Source organism: Pangasianodon hypophthalmus, chromosome 21 (assembly GCF_027358585.1).
Source record: "Pangasianodon hypophthalmus isolate fPanHyp1 chromosome 21, fPanHyp1.pri, whole genome shotgun sequence".
NCBI classification, from domain to species: domain Eukaryota; kingdom Metazoa; phylum Chordata; class Actinopteri; order Siluriformes; family Pangasiidae; genus Pangasianodon; species Pangasianodon hypophthalmus.
The window spans coordinates 2,187,098-2,208,953 of record NC_069730.1 but is presented as its reverse complement, the minus strand read 5'-3'; the positions used below and the strand labels follow the sequence as shown (position 1 = coordinate 2,208,953).

Here is a 21,856-nt window from a genome sequence, read left to right as displayed (position 1 = left end):
AAATATTAATTGTAGATTATATAATTACAAGTCATGAAATTTAAGTCATGCATCATGATAATCATGAAATATAATTATGCATTTTAACCTTTAACATTTTCTGTGTAAAGTTTTTAATTTTGGGTCAAAAATTAGCAAGGCAAAGCAAGTTTATTTCTATAGCACATTTCATACACAAAGGTCATTCAAAGTGGTTTACATAAAAGATCAAATGAAAGTTATGAAATTAGTAGCACTAACAGTACTAATAGTACTAATTTATGTAATATCAACACCTTTGTGTTTATAATTATTTATTCTAAATCATTTAATTATGGTGCTTATCATTAATAAATTAAATTTTTTCACAGAAATAAAAATGCTGTATAAATATTCTTCTTATTTATTTATTTATTTATTTTCAGTTTATATCTCTCATAAGCAAGTAAAATCAGATATTAAATTGCAGTCAGATTCAAAGTTTAATCAGTTTATTAAAAAATGTACAGCACATTGATATCAAAACAGCAGGTATAATATTTCTACACAGTGAATTTATGTACAGCAAACAATCTTACAAACAATATTTAAGATTGACAGACAAGTAGATTTAATTACAACTGAATAACAACAACAGCAACACAGGACCTGCATTAACTTAAAATATTTCAGCATTCAGAACAGTTTCAGCATCAGTCTCCCTTAAAATGATTTTTTTTATACTTTTTTTTTTTATTATTTTGCAGAACCATGTGTTCCTGTGTTCCTACTCAAACCTCAGTGCATCATGTACTTCATACTATACACTATTCACTTTTCCATGACCTGTATTAACACAACATTAAAATGAATACAGAACTTGATGCTCTTGGTTAGAGTAAGCCATGTAAGCAGGCTCACACACACGCTCCAGCCTCTAAACCTTTAATGTTTGACCATGAGCATCCCAAGAGTTATCAAAAATCACCTCAGTGCAGTATTGTGATGTCTGTCATGGCAAATTATGCCTTATAAAACATTGATAAATAAAAAAAAAATCAAGTTCCACTAAAAAAAAAAACATTCTTCATGAGAAACTGCAGCTCAGGGTTAAACCATGGCCCCTGCTGTAAATGTTATATATTTTAAATATTTTTATCTAACATTTACAAACCATGGTAAAAAACAAATAGCTCACAAACTATTGTTTTGAAAAGGAAATTGCATCAAATCACATTGTCTTCTTCTGGTTAAATTTTACTCCTCAGATGATATTTGACTCAATCTGTCTGCCTTCATTTATAAAACTACACTTAACAAGAAATTAATATTACTGAATCATCCCTTTAGTGGGAAGCGGCAAGAGGAAGTCCTCAAGAGCAAGTTAAATACAGTATTGGAATGTGATTTTGTAGTAGGTAGTGTTGGGAATTCGGTCTTTTTGCAGTGTGTCATATCGTTGGACTCCTCTAACCAAGCAGATTTAACTCTTTTGGCTCTTTTTTTTGCTTTAAATTGGATGAAGATATTTTGACCATTCAGAATGGGTTTTTCAGATAAATAAATGATGGCATAAGTCACATGTTTCGGTGCTACTTCTGCTCTGTTTGGACAGGCTTTTTTGTTGGATTTACAGTAATTAACAAATGCAAGTGTCAAATATCAAAGTTCAGATGTTGAAAAAAGTTTTACATCAAAGAATTTTGATTAAATAACGTTGCAAGAGTAATGGTATTGCCTACAACTGCGAAAAAGAATTAGAAGAAGAAGAAGAAGAAATGGACCGTATATGCAAAGACATTAAGAGCTTTAGAGAAAATTAATGGTTATGGATTCTATAAATTAGTTGCAATTATAATACAGGCTAATGAAACAATGCTGGATTTTTGCTCACTGGAGATATCAGAAATTGCAGCCACTCTATATTTTTGCATTTATATTAATTATGTCCTGGAATTTTGCTCTCTGAATGTGCTGAATTATAAACTCATCGTTATCATAGCTCTATGTAGTTCAGTCTTCTTTAACAGTAGGATTATGATTATAACAGTCGTCACTAAAAATGAGAGGAAAATTTCATGTAAAATCACAAGTAGCATTTTTATATTTTTATCATTTTACAAGCAAGCAGATAATACTTCAATTTGAAGAAACTGTTTTGATCTTGCTTAAATGTAAGCAAGCTGGTAGATGCAAAAAATATTATTCCTATTTACATATATACATGATTTCTTCCCAATGCATCGCTGTTCTTCTGCTAAGTATAAATAATGTGGGTGCAGCGGCGTGCAAGGGAAGCACAGGAATGTGGCTCATGGCTGCTGCTGGTACTGGCCCTCAGTGGCCGTGTAGAAGTCATCCAGGACGCTCTGCATGTAGTCGAAGGTGGGTCGGTCTTCAGGTTTATTTTTCCAGCAGGTGTTCATAATGTCGTACAGTTCGGTGGGACAGTTTTCAGGCCGGGGCATGCGGTAGCCACGCTGCACGGAGGACATGACCTCACTGTTGCTCATTCCTAAGGAGGAACATAAAATGAAAAGTGGGGAAAAGCTAAGCGATTTCTGATGAACTAGTCATCTCTGCATTTTCTGTCTCTTGCAAAGTCATCTGGTTTGAGTATATCTGGATGTCTTCTATTTGTTCCTATATATATATATATATATATATATATATATATATATATATATATATGTATATATATATATGTTATATATATATATATATATATATATATATATATATATATATATATATATATATATATATATATATATATATCTCCCCTGTATATACACAGGTTTTTACTATCATTTTGGGGTAAAAATCAGGAAATTGTATATTTATACTGCCTATTTCAGGCTTATACAGTAGCAGCACACTCTGCATGGCTTCCACTGAGTGCAGGGATGAAAATCTTGTGAATTTTATATGACCATATACAGTACAGTGGTAATGCATGTTTATAATACTTTAGTACAGCATGTCAAACATACGGCCCACCCATGGCGGTTCTAATACGCCCCTAATGATTTTTAAATCCATAACAAATCATCTTGTAGAATGTAATTGAATGGAATTATTTTTTTTAAGAGCCATATGTACAATATGCAATATATGCATACACAACATTCTCATATTTTCTTATATTATTGTTTACAGGGTCATGAGAATTGTGGGCCCTTAAAATGGGGTCAAGGGCCAACAAAGTTTGAGAACCAGTTGACACTTTTCGATGCTGCTCTTCTCCAGCAGAGGGTGATGCAGCATTAAAAGCTTAACTTCCAATTAGTCACCACTGAGACATAAGTAACAACATTAGAATATTAGTCAGTGATTCACTCAAAACACATTCATTACCTGGATAAGGGATTTTCCCGTACGTGATTATTTCATAAATGAGAATCCCAAAGGACCACATGTCAGACTTGATGGTGAAGGAACCGTAATTTATAGCCTCTGGTGCAGTCCATTTGATGGGGAACTTTGCTCCTGTAAGACACATTTACCAAAAATCAAGACTCAGACTATGACTGTTGTAAAGAGGAAAAGAAAAAACTCTCAACCTCTGACACCTGCAGAGAGGCCTTTCCTTCACCCAGGATGAAAAATAAACACAGCATCACATCAAATACACACACAAATACTCACACACACACACACACACACACACACACCTTCTCTGGCTGTGTACTGGTCGTCCTCGATGATTCTGGCCAAGCCGAAGTCTGCGATCTTACACAGCAGGCTCTCAGACACCAGCACGTTGGCGGCTCTCAGGTCTCGGTGGATGTAATTCTTCTTCTCGATGTAGGCCATGCCTTCTGCTATCTGCATACATAATCATATAATAAAAACTGTGTAATTATGTGTGTAATTGTTGATATGGTGATGTATTCTGTAAAGAGATGTTTATTTAACTTTTATGGAAGGAGTCTCCAGTGTCAGCTCGTTGTAGCAGTCAAAGGCAAAGCATTAATTTTAAGTTTTTTGACAAGCTAAGTTATTTTGTCATAATAGCTTCGAGAGAAAGTGAAGGAACAGCAGCTGCAACGTAAGTGATAACTATTTCATGAACATTCCACAACGTGTTATAAAAAATGTAACTATAAATGAAAAAAAGTGGTCTTATAGGAAAATAATCACCTTCAGGGTAGTAACAGTCACTCACCTTCAGTTGTTGAATATTTTCCTACATTATTTTATTCCTTACAAAATAACTTCTTGTTTTTCATGAAAACGATGTGTTTATGTGTTTGTAAATGAATATTGCTTATGTTGCTCAATACATATGTAGTATCTAAAGTCTATATGGCATAAATGGGACAGCTGTTTGTGCTGTACATCAGGATGTTCAAAGCCCAGAATTTACAAAAAGCCACTGCTGAAAGGCACAAAGACTCATGACTGGACTGGACTCTGCAATTAGACTGTGTCTCTCTGAATAAATGAATGAATAAACATTCTGAGAAAACCACTGATCTTCATGTTGAAACATGAGTTTAAATAATTTCCAGCCAGACCAAATCTAACCACTGTTTTATTTGAGCTCAGCTAATGCAGTCTCATCTGCACAGAGACACAAATAAAGTTTCTCTTCTCCTTCAGTGTCCCCGTTCCCTCTCGGAAAAGGGATGTACAAGTCGAAAGCTTGGTTTCACGAAAAGCAACGCCAAGCAATTTAAGAGAAACCTGAACGAGAAATCTAATTCAAAGAATCATTCCTTCTCTCTTTTCCTTTCTTAGAGCTTTCTGAAAAATCAGTCTTTAAATTCATTCATTCAACAGAGTGTGAAACTAACAATACAATCAGGCTCTTAGCTTCATCAGTTAATAATAATAAAACTGGGTCATCAAAACGCCTTAATATCTTTTAGAAGCACTTGAACTGTTTAAACGGTTCTTCCTCCAACAATGAAACACTTTCTTTGGTTACTTTAGAACGAAAAACTTAAAGTTCTGGTTCCTCTTTTTTTAATGGAAATAGTGACATCAGCGTTTCCAAATACTGCACGCAAGCACACCTCAGATGCCCAATGTTACAACACAAGAGAAAAGAGGAAGAAGACAAAAGACAACAAAAAAAATCCCTCCAAAGAGCATTCTTAGCATTCTTTTTTTTTTACCTGAGCAGAGAAATCGATCAGTTTGGGAAGTTGTAAATTGGAGCCGGCGCTGCTTTTCAAGAAATCCAACAAGCTGCCTGGAAAGAGAAGAAGAAAACAAAAGAAAAACAAAAATCATCAACCCATTATACAGATATTTACATCACCATAATGGCTAACAGCACCATCATATATTATTATATACATAAGGAATGAAAAGGTCAGGAAAATAATCAACGACGGGGTGGTGCGATGAAGCCGAGATACCGCTATCACCCCATAGTTGATTATTTTCCAATAACAGCACAACATGTAGTGTTTTATTCCTCTTAAACCACAGCAATTTGCCAACAATTATGTTTTTTATTTATTAAAGAATGACATGTCATACTTCTTATCTGTTTATAGTTACATGTCTTGTTGTGGAGCATCAGAGAAAGAAGTTTCTGTTCTCATTTACGTTACAGCAACTATAAACACTTGTTCCTTCAACTAGCTCTTTCTCTTTCCTCTTGAAGTTAGTAAGACAAAAAAAACCCTGCAGTTTATGTTACTGAGAAACCACAAAGTGTAAACTCCTCTGTCCTGAAAATGTTCCATAAGACTCCTTCCATAAATGTTAAATAAACATCTCCTTAAACAAACCTTCACCATATCAATGATTTTTAAAAATCTGTTCATGTGTAGCGTCCACCATACAAATTCCTGTAAACGAGCTGTTACTATAGAAACAATAATGTGTTAGAACTTTAATATACTTTAGTATATTAGCACATTAATATACTTGTGACTAATATCCAGGCTGTGCTGTTATAAAAAATTAATCAACACCTACTGACCAATCAGAATCGAGAATTCAACAATGCCGTGGTATAAATCTGGATACTATTCAGATTATTTTATATTTATTTTATATGTGATTTAAACAGAAGTGTGTGTGCTTATCCAACAATACCATTAGCCATGAACTCAGTGATGATGTAGATGGGCTCGGATTTGGTGACGACGGCGTACAGGCGAACGAGTCGGTCGTGCTGAAGCGTCTTCATCAGGTTCGCTTCCTCCAGGAAAGCCTCGACTGACATGGTGCCTGGCTTCAGCGTCTTCACCGCCACCTTCGTGCTGTTGTTGTAATACGCTGTGAAAACATGAAGGGTCTCAAAGGTCACCATCTCCTCTTAGGGTCACTCTTTCGTTTGGTTATAGACAAAGATGTAAAAAATGTTAATAGCAGCTGGGGAATTCCCATGAAACCCAGTCAGGCGCATAACAGCCTGTTTCAGCAAAGCTACAGGACTTTGCCCATGTTTTTTTCCTTCATTAGGTTACATAATGCTCTTGGTTAGAGTAAGCCATGTAAGTAGGCACGCGCATGCACACGCACACACACTCCCACACTCCCTTATTTCTCAATACTGGTGAGTCAAGATAGAGAGATATAGTATGTTTTAACTGAGTAATATCATGAGTGTTGTCATCTCTCAGAACATTCCGGTTAACATGACCCCTCCACCATGCTTTTCCTGTACACACATTCTACGCTTCTGAATTACTGGAGCTCCCATCCTGCGACTAGCATTGCAACTAGCTAGTTAGCTAGCATAAGACTGTAGCAATGGGTCTCTTGTTTATAGTAACTCCTCAAACTCTCTGTTTATTAATCGGTTATTCATCTACAAGCACGTTATTCAGTCACTACAGTCAAATTAATAGCCAAAGTACATCATTACAAGAGTTAAGACTTTGCTAGTCTCATAACTGAATTAGCGACAGAAGAAAATGCCAGACGAGCTCTTTTGAAAAGCAGGATGATTATTTTGTTATAGTTAAATTAAAAATGTTATTTAACTAAATTAAGAGGTGCCTTATGTAGTCTGTAACATGACTGACCATTACACTAGTGTTAAGCAACTAGCTAGCTAGAAACTTCTAATGCTTTTCCACAGGACAGTGTGGCTAAATCTAATCCAAAACTAATTAGAAGTGACGATCAGTGCTAGGTACGATTAGTAAAATACTACTTAAAATTCACAAATATGTTGTCTTTCATGTTTTTTTTTTAAAGATTATTCTGGGTAAAAATTGGCATGGTTCTGTTGCTCGAATTTCTCATACGGTAAAATATTCAGCATGAAACACAGAGACTCAAATGAAGCCAGGGGTGCCAATACTTTTTAATTCTAGCAAAAAGAGACAGAAAGCAAATTTTCAGAAAAGAAAAACACAGCGTTTTCTGTGGCTGTAAACTCAAATGCTATTCTGTTGGGAATGTAGTGCACCAGATAGGTTGTACTATGTTATACACTATGTAGTGAACATGTACAGTGAACATGAAGCCATCTGGGTTCCTGCCTATCTTAAAGATTTTACATGAGATTAAAAATATGGGATAGAAATGTATTATCGAAAATATTATTGTGGGTAAGTAAATTAAAAAAAATCTGAAATGTTAATAATTTAAAATAATTGAAAATAATTGAAAAATAATTTCAAAATTATTTTAAAATTGTGATTTTTTTCAAATGAAAAAAGGGAAGAAACTTTGGCAGACATTCACTACACTTCTGAGGATCACTGTGCTGTTACTGTTTAGTACAAAAGCCACTTTTGCCACAGAATAATCAAGATATTTCTGTGATGACTGTGATTGACCAATCAACAGTTAGCACTATTTCTAGCTCCACCCACATGTTGCAATTCGGTTTCCTTTGGTATGTGGACAAGAAGGGTAAACAAATTTATCATGGGTACTTAGGTTCGTTGGCAGAGTTCACAACGACAATAAAATTCTGGTTAAATTATCATCCAGTGAAAAAGTTTATAATTGAGTACGTCTTAGCCTAGAGAATAAAGAATAGCTAATTTGCCACTACAGCTAGCGTAAAAGCGTAAAAGAAAGAACATATGTTAAAGAATAAACCTTACTGGGACTGTTTAACTAAGAGACCTGTACAATTATACAGAGCTGCTAATGTCATAGCCACACAGGCTAATTTAAGTGCAATGAATAGGGGCCCAAGCACCATGGGGGGGATGATTACAGGAAGCAGATTTATCGATTCAGCCACCTGCAGATCTGGCATTGCACCGGCAGCACATGTCATGAGGAAACATCTTGAGGCCTTGAGTACCATTTGTATATTTGCAAAGTCGACCGCTTCCTGCAATTCATCACGTCTGCCATGAGGGAAGAAACGGAGAGAATAATAATGGAAAAATAAATGTGAATGCAAATCCACTGACAACCACACCGCAGCTTCCCTCTTCGATCTTCCAGATAAGTGCCAGTGGGTGCAGGCGCTCAGCTCAGAGGCTTCAGTTTGAAACAAGAGGCATTTAACTAAAGCTAATGACTGTCTGTGCTGTTCCAAGTCAAAGCTAATATGAAGCATGCACATCAAAGAGGACGTATAAGAGATTTTTTTGTAGTGTGATTGTGCTTTAGGGTAAAATTAACCAAATGAACACACAAGATCTGATGCTCAATTGAAGATGCAGTTACTTAACTCGTTTGTTAGGTTATGAAACTTTACTAAAACAGGGAGCAGTTCCTGTATTTTGTCACACTGAGGTAAAATCCTCAACTCACCCATCCACACCTCTCCGAACTGCCCCGCCCCGAGCTTCTTCACCATCTTGATGGACTCTTTTGAGATCTCCCATGCATCTTTATCCCATGGTTTCTGGGCTTTTGGCTTTTCACATGGCCTCTCGAGTTTACGACACAGCCCATCTGATTGCTCTGTGTCAAAACACACATAAACACTCATTAAAGGGAACTACTACTACTACTACTACTCCTACTACTACAGAACCATGTCTGCTTGTTATTATAAATCAAACCTGGTTTATTGAAGTGCTACCTACTGTGGTAATGATGGATCATTTTCACAATATCTGGGAATGTGATTTTGGGAGAAATGTAGTAGCCACCGTTGTCCAGACTCCGGATTTTGTAATGTTTTACAACGTCTGAACCCTGAGGACCCACATCTCGGATGGACAGCGAGTAGCTTCCTGTAAAAAGGAATGTCAGAAAATGTTGGAACCGGAAAGCTTGGTGTCTGCATCATCTAGTGGAATAACGTAATAGAAATTTGGAAAGTTATGCTAAGTTCAAATGAGCTTGTGTTTACTGTGGTTATGAGAAGACGACCACATGAACTTCTCACTCTTGTGGCAGGCTCAATGCTAAGTGTATTTACAGTATGATTTTAGCCATTTGGAGACTTTTATTAGTAATTTTCCAACATATCTGAGAGAAATGTTGATATTCCTGATAGTTTTGCCTCTTTTTCTTTATCACTAGATCTTTACATTGTTTGTTTTAAAGACTTACATACATCTTGCAAATATATATATTTTTTTAGGTTGAGAAACATTTCACAGCACATCTTCGTAGATTATCATTGTAGTATAATTACAGTGTAATTTAATCATATGGAGACTTCTATTAGTAATTTACCAACATATCTTGGAGAAAGGTTGATATTCCTGATAGTTTTGTCTCTTAATCTTTATCATTAAACATACATACGCTTTTGTATTACTAAACACTGTTCATATAAAAGACTTAACTGTTAGGTTCTAGCTAGCTAAATCATCAGGCAAGTTATAAATATACATTGAATATAAACAGCTCAAGCTCATTTTTGTAAATTAGCATTGTGGTATACATTTTATTTAGACAATTTAGTAAAGCTCCATAAACCTTTGGATGTCTCGCTCTCTCGGATGAGGTAGGAACCGGGTTTGTTAGCGGGTGCTAGCAGTTGTCTCTCTGCATCTTTTCTTGTGATATCTTTGAAGAACCATCTGAAAAGCAGCAATAAATAAATAAATGGAACACCTGGAAAACTATCATCCAAAAAGGTTTAGCTCCTATGAAAAGCTAATCCTTTGCTAGCAAACTCTTTCCTCCAAAGTGAAGCAGAATCCATTTCCAGCATACACTTTTATTAGGTCAGGGTTTTTGGCTTCCTAAAAATGTTCTTCTTGGAACCCTTGCTGATAAGGAAACACTCAGTCTGGTGGGTTCTACATAGAACAGAGTGACAACCAAATAAAGAAACCTTAAGGGTTCTGGATTCAACCTAGCTTAGATTTGGGAGTCTTTCTTAACATTAGCTCTTTAGCAGGCCTTGGATTTGGACTTTTATTAGCATAGAGCCACAATGCTAAGCTATGACTGCTTCATGTAGTAAATGCCCATATTCCTGATTAACTGTGTCAGGTGTAATAGATTTGAGATGAAACTAAATAAAAACCACACTTAGGATGATAGTAAATGCGTTATTAGCACTTACTCCTCTGTCTCCATGGTGTCGACCTGGGCGACGTAATTGGAGGGGATGAAACCTTCTTTCCTTGTGCTCAGAGATTTTGCCTTCCACCATTCGCCATGCCTGCACAACAAAAATAATGATAATAAAAATTAATAAACTGATTGTTACAAAGCGCTGACAATGGAGACTACTTCTATAAATGTTAAATAAATGTCTCCTTACAGAAAATCTCACTATATCAAAGATTTTTTAACCTGTTTATCATTAGTCTTAGATTATGTGATGCATCCGTCATTCAAATGAGTTGTTACTAGAGAAACGATAACAAATGCATTAACGTAAGCTTGTTAAGTCACAAAAAAGGAATCAACACCTTCTGACCAATCAGAATCAAGAATTCAACAGGACTGTGGTATAAAGCGTAATGTTCAACATACACTCTGTTGTAATTGTGGACATATCAAAATATCTACAAGGACAGCAACCAAAGAACCATTAAATCTTCCAGATGTTACAATTTTTTTCTAAGAGTGCAGGTGAAAAACTCTAGTTTTATTATTAAAAACTCAGCAGTTAGGAATAAGTCACGCTGTACACTTACTCTTCAAGAACCTTCAGCTTCTCCCCCTTCTTAAATCCCAGATCGTCTTGATGGATCGCGTCGTACGGGTACAGAGCAACGACTATTTTGCCATGTTCCTGTTGCTCTTTGGGAGAAAAGAAAACTGGTTTATTACATAATCTGTGAGCCATTTTAAAGGGATGTACTAAATATTAATCATAGCAGTCATTAATCATAGCAGTCAAACCTTCCATTTGTTGGAATCTCTGCCCAGGTAGGAGTCCTGATGGAGGAGCATTATTCTGTAATTGGAGAACCAAGAATGAAAACCTTAGAGAGTGAGTGTATAGGGACGTTTTCACACTTGGTGTTTTTTTGTTTGTTTGTTTGTTTGCCTGCCTTCACTCTGGCTTTGGAAGAAGAAAATCAAGAGGCACTTGTCTGACTTGTGTGAGTGACCGTATAAACGATCGGCAGAGTTGAACAGCAATCTTTATTTTATAAAGATTCATTTCAATAAATCTAATCTAGAGAGGAAGCTAGGTTAATTAGTTAGCTGACACTAGCTGAAGCTAGCCTAGCTAGGACTGTAAGAGTGTTGCGATGGTTATAAAGTGTGTGTTTCGTGACATACGCTTCCAGAACAGTCACACAAACTTCATGTTATGTTTCCCACATTTTTCACATGTAGGGAAAATTTATTTAAATAGATTTATTTATTTTGACAGGTTAATGTTTCACCTGCAGGTTTTCACATGTTCACTTACAGGGTGTAACATGAACCTTCACACGTTTTTCACATGTGATCACATATTACTTATACAATCACATCTGAAATTATATGATCACATATAAAATATAATGTATAGGATTTTTCTGTCAGGGTATTAACACAAAAGATGCTCCAGCATCTGAAAACAAAAAACAAACAAATTTAAAAAAAAAAGCCAAGTGTGAAAGAGTTCTTGCAAGTGTGACAGGTCTCTAATAGAGAAATGTTATTTCTCAAGCACTCAATTCTTATCTATAATATACTAATAATATTTTCACGCTCATTCCTGTGACATTCATTAGACTGAAGTGATCTTAAAGTAAACGTCTGTAGAAGTGTCAGCCATAGTGAGAAGACTTCTCCCGTCCTGACTCACTACTTACTATAGTATGGGGTTTAGGGGAGGTTGGATCTCTCACATATACCGTTTTTTCAGGATGTACAGGCTCACGCTTCTTCACACCAAGCGCACCTCCACTCTGCTCATCGCCAAGCTTGGATTTTTTACAACCCATGATTTCTGTCAGGGAAGAGAAGAAGAGAGGAGTCAGGAGACACACCTTAAAGTGACACTTCAGACAAAAACAATATTTTTATGATCATTTGATCTGCCTGTATAGACATGAGTCTATAAGTTTGCTTCTTCAGTTTTGCACTGGAGTTACGAGGCTAATGTAGCTAACAAGTAACATGAAGCTTATAGCTACCGGTTTAGCACTGTGTCTAATTTTGGATACACATAACACCATTTGTATACAAAGAGTTCCAGGAAATAGCAGAAAGACAGAAGTCATAGAGAATGAGTGTGTGTGTCCTGAGGTGTCCTGACGTCCCATCCACCACGATCCTGACCAGAATAAAGCTCTTACTGATGATGAATGAGTGAATAAATAAGTTAATAATTATTTACCAAACCTTAAACCTTAAACCTTAGTTTTAAAAAAAATGTAAATAGTTAATACATTAATAATTACTTAATTAGAAAACAACAGATATTATTGAAAGATGCAGTCATGTAGATTAACTGATATGGTATTTATTTTATGCTATGATATTTTTATTTATTTTATCTTCTAATGTGTATGTAACTATAAAGCAGGTCATTATTCTAGATGACAATTTTAGATGATAAGTTTAATACATTATTTCTGATTTTATTTCTGTAAATAAAATACGATATATTAAAATTGTGTGATTTAATAATTAAATTAATAATTCCATAAATAATTAATAAACAGCTTCCAGATCTCGTCTTTGACTCCCATACAAATCAAATTGATTATAATCTGAGTCACGTCCTTTTGTTCATGTTTACAGAAAGCTGCCTGTGATGATTTAGACATAATGCCAAACTGGTGGCTATAATCTCCCATTAGCAGTTAGCTACATTAGTCTTCTAGCTTCAGTGTAAAACTAAAGAAGCAGCCATGTCTTGGCTGATTAATCCCATTGAAAGTGAAGGAGGAAATATTTTACATCATTATTTGCTGAACAATCACTTTACACTTCCTCTAAATATTGTCCTCACTTAAAGACCAAACTGGGAGAAAATAGATACACTGCTCTCTCTCTGTGTTTACACTGATTACATACAGTGTATTTACTGATACACACAACAAGATCAGGTGATAATGGCTCTGAAGAAATACTTCAGTTCATTCAATGGATGTAGAGTGCTTTACATAAGTATTCACCCCCTTTTTGTTTTGTTCTGGAATAAAAATTTATATTTACAAATCAAAAAAATAAACAAAATTGCATTAATATTCACCACCTTGACTTTAAAAGCTCTAGAGCAGCCCACTGCTTTAAGAGGTAAAATAATTTCCAAAGTACATCTGTGTGTCATTAAAGTGTTACACAATCTCAAGGCACTGCAAGTGAGTTATAGTTAGTGATGTATTCCAATCTCGCTGTATTTCAGTGTTGTATTCCAATCCTAACGTTCAGATAACAATCAAATATTGACACACTATAAAAAGCCCTCAAGCTGTAATGAACTTTCAGGAAATCTTCTCAAAAAGAAACCCAAAACACCGCTCTGTTTATCAATTAATAGGCATGGCTTAATCAGTAATGAATACAAGCCAGGAGAATGCAGGCAAGGTGACCTGCCGTGTATAAACGTACAACAACAGGTATGTGGTGTTAAAGGGTAATTTTAAACAGCTTCCTCCTGGGGGGAAAAACCAAGAATCTCAAGCACAATGCAGACTAAATTCATTCAATCTTTCTTTCTTTCTTTCTTTCTTTCTTTCTTTCTTTCTCGTTTACCACCTCACAGGAGAAGGCAAAACTTGATTGGCTCTGACTTGCCCTTCCTCGTCAAACTTTATGACAGCAGAGCCTAGAAGAGAGCATATAAGATCTCCGTCTCCCTCACACTCTCACTGACCACTTTATTAGGAACACCTGTACACCTGTACATTCATGCAATAATCTCCCACATATCAGCCAATCAATCATGTGGTATAATGCAGATACAGATCAAGAGCTTCAGTTAATGTTCACAGTAAACATGTGAGGTGAAATCATAATGACTCTGCTGGTGCCAGACAGGCTGGTGTGAATATTTCAGACACTGCTGCAATTTTCACTCACAATAGTCTCACAACAGAAAAAAAAACCCAAAAAAACAGTGAGTGATTTGCATGATGAGAGAGGCCAAAGAAGAATGGCCAGACTGGATCAACCTGACAGGAACCACTCTTTACAACTGTGATGAGCAGAAAAGTATCAATATATTTTTCCATGTTTTGGTGAACATGTGTTAAATGTAGTCTTTGATTATCAGTGTTAATTTTGTTGACAAAAAAAGAATAATGTCTGTTAACAATTCAGGCTTCTGCACAAAATATATGACGGAATGTAACAATTACCTCTGAAGAGAAGTGAGACAAAAATGTCAGAACTGGTCAAATGGATTGAAGTGAAACTTTTATCCCTCATAGTTTCACACTAGGAAAAGGTCATCATTACACGAAGGAATTAAGACGAGCTGTGCTTAGATGCACACACAACAAGAGCAAGCCCCTCCTGTCCGCTGTGATTTGTGTGTGTATGCTAAAGCTCCATATTTGGAGAAAGATGGTGCCAAACTCGACTTATTCAGTAATATTAATAACCTTTTTGACAAGAGTGATGTGAGAAGTGTCTGTATTATTCGGCTAATATAAAACTAGCTAGCTAGAACTAGCGTACTTTGACCAACGTCAATAAAATTAAAATGACTGTTGTGAAGTGTATGCAGAGTAATAAATGTTCTCATAAACATGCTCATTAGAGTGACAATATTAAATGCGACCACATCCTTATGAAGGATCTACTTCATGTCACAGCTGGGTGAGTTTCAGCCACTGCAGAACTTTCACATAGCAAACACACATCAAAGCAGGAGGAAGTCCTGACTAAGCCCATGATTGAAATGTGCATTTGTAAAAATGCTATGAAATTCCATTTAAAGTGGAATTATAGCACAACTTTAAGGTATATGTTACAATTATAACACAAACCAAACCACACCCAGATGACATCAAGAGTACACAAAGATATTCTGAGCTTAGAACCGTTAACTAGTCACTCAGGAACAACAAAGGGTTGCAAATCCCTCATGTGAGCGAAAAAAAAGGGTCCCACATTTTTCTAAAACTTGTCAATGAGCTCTTTATAATACTCTCCAATTCAGCAGAATGAATCCTAATCGTATTTCCTAATCCACATAGCGTGAGAAAGTGCAAAATCATTAATCAGAGTTCAAGCTGGAAAGGTTGGAAAAACGTTGGCTGGTCTGATGAATGTCGATTTCTGCTGCGACATATGACATAGATTGTAGGGTCTGAATTTAATGTTAAACCATGGATCCAACCTGCTTTGTGTCAGGAGTTTAGACTGGTGGTGGTGGTGTAATGGTGTGGGGAATGTTTTCTCAGCACACATTGGGATCCTTAATGCCAACGTGGCATAATTTGAATGGTTGAATATCTGATTATTGTTTTAACTGGAAATTATTGCAGTTGCGTTTGTGAAACGTGAAAAGGACATAATGGGGAAATGTGATTGGGGGAAAAATGGTTAAAACTTTCAGTGTTAGTGACTAAAACAATAGCCAAATGATTTTTTTATAGACTAAAACTAAATCCAAATTAGCTTTCAACATGAACATTGAACACTGCTCTCAGCTGTGCATACAGGATTGTTAGAGAATCCCAAGTGATTATCTAACAGGTAATGTCACAGTGCTGAATTCTTTCATGTAACATGGCCAGGTTAAAGATCTGCAGCTCTCATCTGTGGTTGATGCTGTGAAACCTATTTAGTTTTTTTCTCTTGGCAGCTGTGGCTGAAATGCCTGACTTTGTTTTAATGGTTTCATTTTGTGTCAAATTTAAGGCAGGGCTTCATTTTTACTAAGTGCATTACTTCACATGGCCTAATGCAATACATGTAGGCTACGGGTCACAGTTATTTCAATGCAAATCTTGTGTTGCTTAGCAACCTGTGACCTTGTTTCCACCACTCTTTCTCACTACTTTCTCACTACCATTTATTTTTCCAAGTTAAAAAAATATACAATGTCAAATTATATGTGGGTCAGTATGTAAATCTCAAAGTATAACTTTAAAATGCAAACTACTGGCAATAATGCAGTTATTAACACAGTTAAATATATTTTATTTCCCTATATATATATATATATATATATATATGTATATATATATATATGTTTTTTTGTAGTTTGTAGTTTGTGTTATATGTAACCAAGGCATGTACAAATTATGTGTATTTAAGGGTAAAAAAATTCAGAAATGTGTGTCAGTGCTGGAATCAGCTGGATGGTGGAAAAGTGAGACTGTATTTTTAGAAAGTTATCAGGAAGCTTGTAGCAAGCAGCATGGCCAGATCAGTGCGTGTGACAGTGCAGCAGGCCACCAAAGCTGCGTACTTCCTCCTTTGACCATCCTCTGTGTGGTTTTCGAACAGGAAGGAGTGATCAGAGCGAAGCAGCCTGCAATGTTCCAGAATCAACACAGCGGTTGCTCACACATCAGCCTTGTGTTCAGTGCTAGCCACAAAGGTCCTGAGTGCAAATCTAATTATTATGGTCATTCTGACTCAAGTTAAGAATGAGATCAAGGTTTTGGTTTTTTTTTTTTAACTTTTATGGGTTCTTCAGCTTGACTCACTGATGTTCCCCTTTACTTTAGAATGTTTATTATATCACAGTGCTGCTGAATTCTTTAATCTCATGTCTAATAATCAGCCTAATAATTATAAGTCTTATAAAAATTGTAATCATTTGCAAATTGCTGTGGTATGAGAGGAATAAAACACTCCAGGATGTGCTGTTATATGAAAATAATCAACTTTGCAGTGGTAATAGTAGCTCTGCCTCATACACCACCCCGTCTTTGACTATTATCCTATAACAACATGAGATGGAGTGTTTTATTACTTATATAATGGGGGCTTGTTACCAAGGCAGAAGAACCTTTGACCTTATTTGACAACATTTGATAATTTTTTCAAAACTAAACTAGCAGAAGTGACCTTGTATGTGACCTTGTGGTACAAAGTAGATTTCATTTTGAACACACATTTGATATGTATAACTGTTTGTTGCTCAGAAATTTCACTCACACATATCTGATTATAAATAATAGCTATTACATTCTTACCATTTAGTTTGTCACTCTGGGAGAACCCTGTCACTTCCAAAGAGAATGGCAAGTTAAAACAACTTTTAGGAACCTAAGAACCCACAGCTATCCAAAGTGTATGGACTTCAGAGTCCCTTAACAGAGTTTCCTCCAAAATATAGACATTAAGGGTTCTCTTTCAATGACGATTTCAATTAAAACCCCTTGTAGGAAGTGTAGAACCCACAATCAGCCAAACAGAGACTTAAGAGTTCCCTTTCAAAGAGGATTAAGAGTAAAAACATCTTACACCGAACACACAACCAGCCAAAGCCCAAAGAGTTCACTTTAGGAAGCTAAGAACCCACTACCATCCACATGGAGACTTAAGCGTTCCCTATGATAGATGGTTCCAAGTAAAATCAATTTTAGGAGTAGAAACCATAATCATCCAAAGTGTAGAGACTTAAGGGTTCCCTTTAGGAAGCTAAGAACCAATCACATTCAAACTAGAGACCTAAGAGTTACCTTTCAGAGAGGATTCAAAGTAAAAAACACTTTTAGGAAGCTAGGAACTCTTTAAATATCCAAAGAACCACTGAGGAACCCTTTTGAGGAACCTTTTGAGGAATGTAACCACCCTAACCTGGAAGTTCTTTTATGAGAAATTGAACTGCTGACCTCCTACAGCCCAGCGGTTTAGTATCTATAGTCAGATAAGTTCTGTTACTCTGTGGGTACACAATATGACTTTTAAACTGGCTCCACTATAGATAAGAACGCAGGATCAGCAGAAGAGAATCGGCAAATTATCTCCTACTCTAAACCACTATTCAGTTCAGAGTCCACCAGTCAGTTACTGCATTTTTATTTTCAAAAAGCTCTATGAAGTTGTATGGACTATTTTCCCCTTGATTTTTTTTTTTTTTTTTTTTATAGAAAGAGACAAAACGCACACTGTTCCAGTAAGAACACTAATGTGCTGGTTAGGTGGTTTTACTTCCTCAAAAATCTCCTTCTGGGTTGTTCCACTGTACAGTATTTTCCTTAGCAATGCCTGTCACAGCCGGCATCTGATTTTGCGAAAGTACAAATTTACACTTATTAACCTCTTGAGATAAATGTTTGTTAATGTGACTCATTAAAATAACATATAAGATAGCATATGGAAAGTAAAAAGGAAAGAACAAAAGAAAGCTCAAGGAAGTGAAAACCTCTGTCTATTCTAGAGTAACAAAAATACTGGGGCCACTTCCTGTTCTAAATATTCCTATCACGCCTATCAGTGCACTATTAAGTACTTTACTTTAGTCCCTTCACTTAAGTACCTAAGTTTACTACCTTCTGTTAGCATTTTGTCCTTCTGTGGGAACCCAAAAAATTCTAGGTAGAAAAATTTCCTAGTGGAAACTATTTGGAAATCTAGAATTATTAATCATCCATACTCCAGTCTGAGTATGATGCAAGAGGCAGTAAGGCTCAGCTACAAGAACGTAGCTATTTATTGCATTTCCAATGATGGCTTGTGTAAACTGTGTTACTCACATGTTAGGGTTTAAGTTTCTGTAAGGAGATGTTTATTTAAAATTTATGTAAGGAGTCTCCAGTGTCAGCACTTTGTAATAATCAGAGGTAAAGCTGTAACTTTATGTTTTCCGACATCTTCATGACAGGGGAGTTTGCACATTGTGGTTTCTTGGTAACATGACGAACTGTGTCTTATTAACTTCAAGAAAGAGAAAAAAAGAGCCTGGTGAGGGAACGACAAGTTGCTGTGGAATAAGTCCACTAAAACGCCAGGACGTGTTGTCATAGGAAACTAATCAACTTCATTGTGTGATCACCAGGAACTCCACTTCATCACACCACGTTGTCATTGATTATTTTCCTGTAACAATGAGTGGTTTATTCCTTACTTATTTATGTTTGAAGATATTTTTAAAGCATTAAGTTATATCATTATGACTTGGAAACAATGTGGTTTTATAAATCCACATAATCAGAGAAGTGTGAGTGAAATTTGACAAACATGACAAACTTTCCAAGAGAAACACAACAATGTTCAACCTTATTTGGGTTGATGGTATATAATAATTAAAAAAAAATTGACTAAAGGTTTGTACACACTCAGAAAAAGAAACAGTTCCATTTAGAACCTTTACGGGTTTAAAGCACCTTTAAACATTACTTGTAGAGGTTCCCTTTCAGAAAGGCTTCCAAGCAGGACTCTGTAATGAAGCTAAGAACCCTTCACTAACCAAAGAAACAGTGAGAAACCCTTTTCTCTAGGCTTTTCAGCTTAGAGATCTGGCTTTTTAGCACAAGAACTTTCAATTGAATTGTGTAATGGTTTAAAATTTCACTTATATGACTCTGGTTACAAATCACAGGTACACAGATTAACAACCCACACTTTTACACTCAAAAATTTCTAGATTTCACTCTAGATTTCCACTAGTAGCCCCTAGTACGTGAGTTTTAAGTTTGTCCATCTGGGAAAACCCTTAAACCTTGAGTTTTGTCATTCAGAAAGTTCCAAGTAGACCCATTGAAAAGCGCTTTTTTTTTAAAGTGTTCCAGCCCCACATTATGCTGTTCATCGGGCTAACAGAAATCATTTCTGACAGTCATCGCCCAATTCGCCGATTCTAAATTCGACTCGAAATTTCTAAGATTAAGGTTTCTGCTTTGAAATAGCCTTTACTGTTACAGTTTGCCCACAAGAAACATGTCGGAAAAATAATCCTAAGTGTTCTATGTGTCTTCTTTTGAACCAAACTTTCTACCACCCTAGATCTAATGCAGTAATGGAAGTTGAACCTCTTGGTCTTTGGACAGAACTTCTGCTGCCGTCTGGTTCTTTATGGCACTAAAGGTTTAATGTCGCTATAAGAATCCATTTGAAGAAAACACCTTGTTCTTCTAAACTGCACTGTTGAGCTTTAAAGAAAAAAAAAACAACAAAAAAAAACAACAAAGCCCAAGGAAGTCATGTTGTGGCCTAATTTAATTATTTTGAAAGATAGAGCAGTGGTTCTGAAGGTGGGGTCCGTGAAGCACAGCCAGGGGGTCTGCGATTGTAAATTTACATACACTGGTCGAAATAACAACTTAGTGTCATCAAACTTCTTATAATTATTATGAAGTTCTTATAATTATTAGTGTGTTTGACTGCTCACTTGAACTGAAAGAGCTCAAACCTAGTCTCAATAACTACAAAACAAGTTGGACTGTAAATAAAGTCAACTTGGACAAAATAATAAATATAAAAAGACAAAATGGTTTTTTTATTGCATGTATTTACATAATGTTTATGAAATAAATCTGCACTAACGTTTACGGTTAAAGGTGTCCCTGGCTACAAAAAAGTTTGAGAACTAATAAATCATATCAGTCAATCAATGAAGACAGATAAAATTCTGCTCTTTATAATAAAACACTGATTCCTACTCTAAAACATCTGCTTTTGTTGTGTTGCTTAATTCATCAGAATGAGGAAAAAAAGTGTGGACCTTTATCACAAATATGAAGCAGTGAGATATTATAGAAAATATACACACACACACACACACACACACACACACTCAGAAATGTTATTTTACACCTGTCAAATGTCAAATACAGCTTTGAGCTTAAAAATAAAAACTTTTAGGTCCTTTTTTTAAAGATCCCCAATGAAGCAAGACCCTACATTTGCTTTTTTGAAACAGTTAAACAAGAAAAATACTGAGCCATTAATAAAACTGACTTTAAACTACTGACCTCCTGCCTTTAGTTATAAATCCATCAATCAGTCAATCAGTAAATCAGTCAATATTCATTACACTGCTGTGGAAAAAGCAGAATGTGCGCAAAACTTTGCGTATAATGTGTCGCTCTTTTCCAGCTCATTACTGCCAGAAAAGCAAAAAGTTCTGTCTATTTTCACACAAAAGCCAAAGAAAAAATGTCTCTGCGTCTATAAAGAAGTAAAATAACCCTCAGGCCTACCTGTGAGGTGTGTAGTTTGAGAGGTCCAGCGCAGTAAAAGGCGGGTCTGGGTTTTGGGAGCTGCGCCTCATTGAGCCGCACCGGAGCGATAAAGAGGAACTGCAGCGCGCGCTGTGTTTTCTGTTACACTGCAACTTCCGGGTAAATTCATCGGTTTTTCATATTTGCATAACAGAGCAAAAGCCTGAGAGCCGAGTCTCTGAGATCACACGTGTTTACCAAGGTTACTACTTTGTTTGGCCAGGGATCATGTTACACCAAGCCAAGCGTTTTTTTTTATTATTATTATTTGTTTTTTTTTTTTTTTTTTTTTTTTTTTTATTTAATAACTAACATAAAAAAAACTTACAGTTAAAACTGTTAGAAAACAATGACTACATCCGGATTCGAGTAGCATCATCATCATCATCATCATCATCAGTAAATTATCTATTATTCTCTGGCACTATTAAGTTTCAGGACTTCAACACCCAAGCAATAATAATAAATTAATTTTTTAATTGATTGGTTAATACATTAATAGCCACAGCTCATTTTACACCAAACATAAT

General features: G+C 35.8%; 1 protein-coding gene across 2 annotated transcripts; it reads right to left on the bottom strand.

Annotated features, from left to right (window-relative positions):
* Positions 1-453: 453 nt before the first annotated feature.
* Positions 454-21,428, bottom strand: lyn (LYN proto-oncogene, Src family tyrosine kinase). Of its 2 annotated transcripts, none has more exons than XM_026941059.3 (13): positions 21,306-21,428; positions 12,063-12,199; positions 11,155-11,209; positions 10,947-11,052; positions 10,367-10,465; positions 9,772-9,875; positions 8,928-9,077; positions 8,650-8,802; positions 6,016-6,198; positions 5,082-5,158; positions 3,633-3,786; positions 3,316-3,447; positions 454-2,473 (listed from the first exon to the last, which is right to left on the bottom strand). In XM_026941059.3, exons 2-13 carry the CDS (start codon positions 12,192-12,194, stop codon positions 2,271-2,273), a joined length of 1,548 nt encoding a protein of 515 aa, XP_026796860.1. In that variant the 5' UTR covers positions 12,195-12,199; positions 21,306-21,428; the 3' UTR covers positions 454-2,270. The 2 variants fall into 2 exon arrangements, with proteins under 2 accessions (XP_026796860.1, XP_026796861.1); XM_026941060.3 differs by having other exon boundaries at positions 12,105-12,199; positions 21,306-21,375.
* Positions 21,429-21,856: the final 428 nt, after the last annotated feature.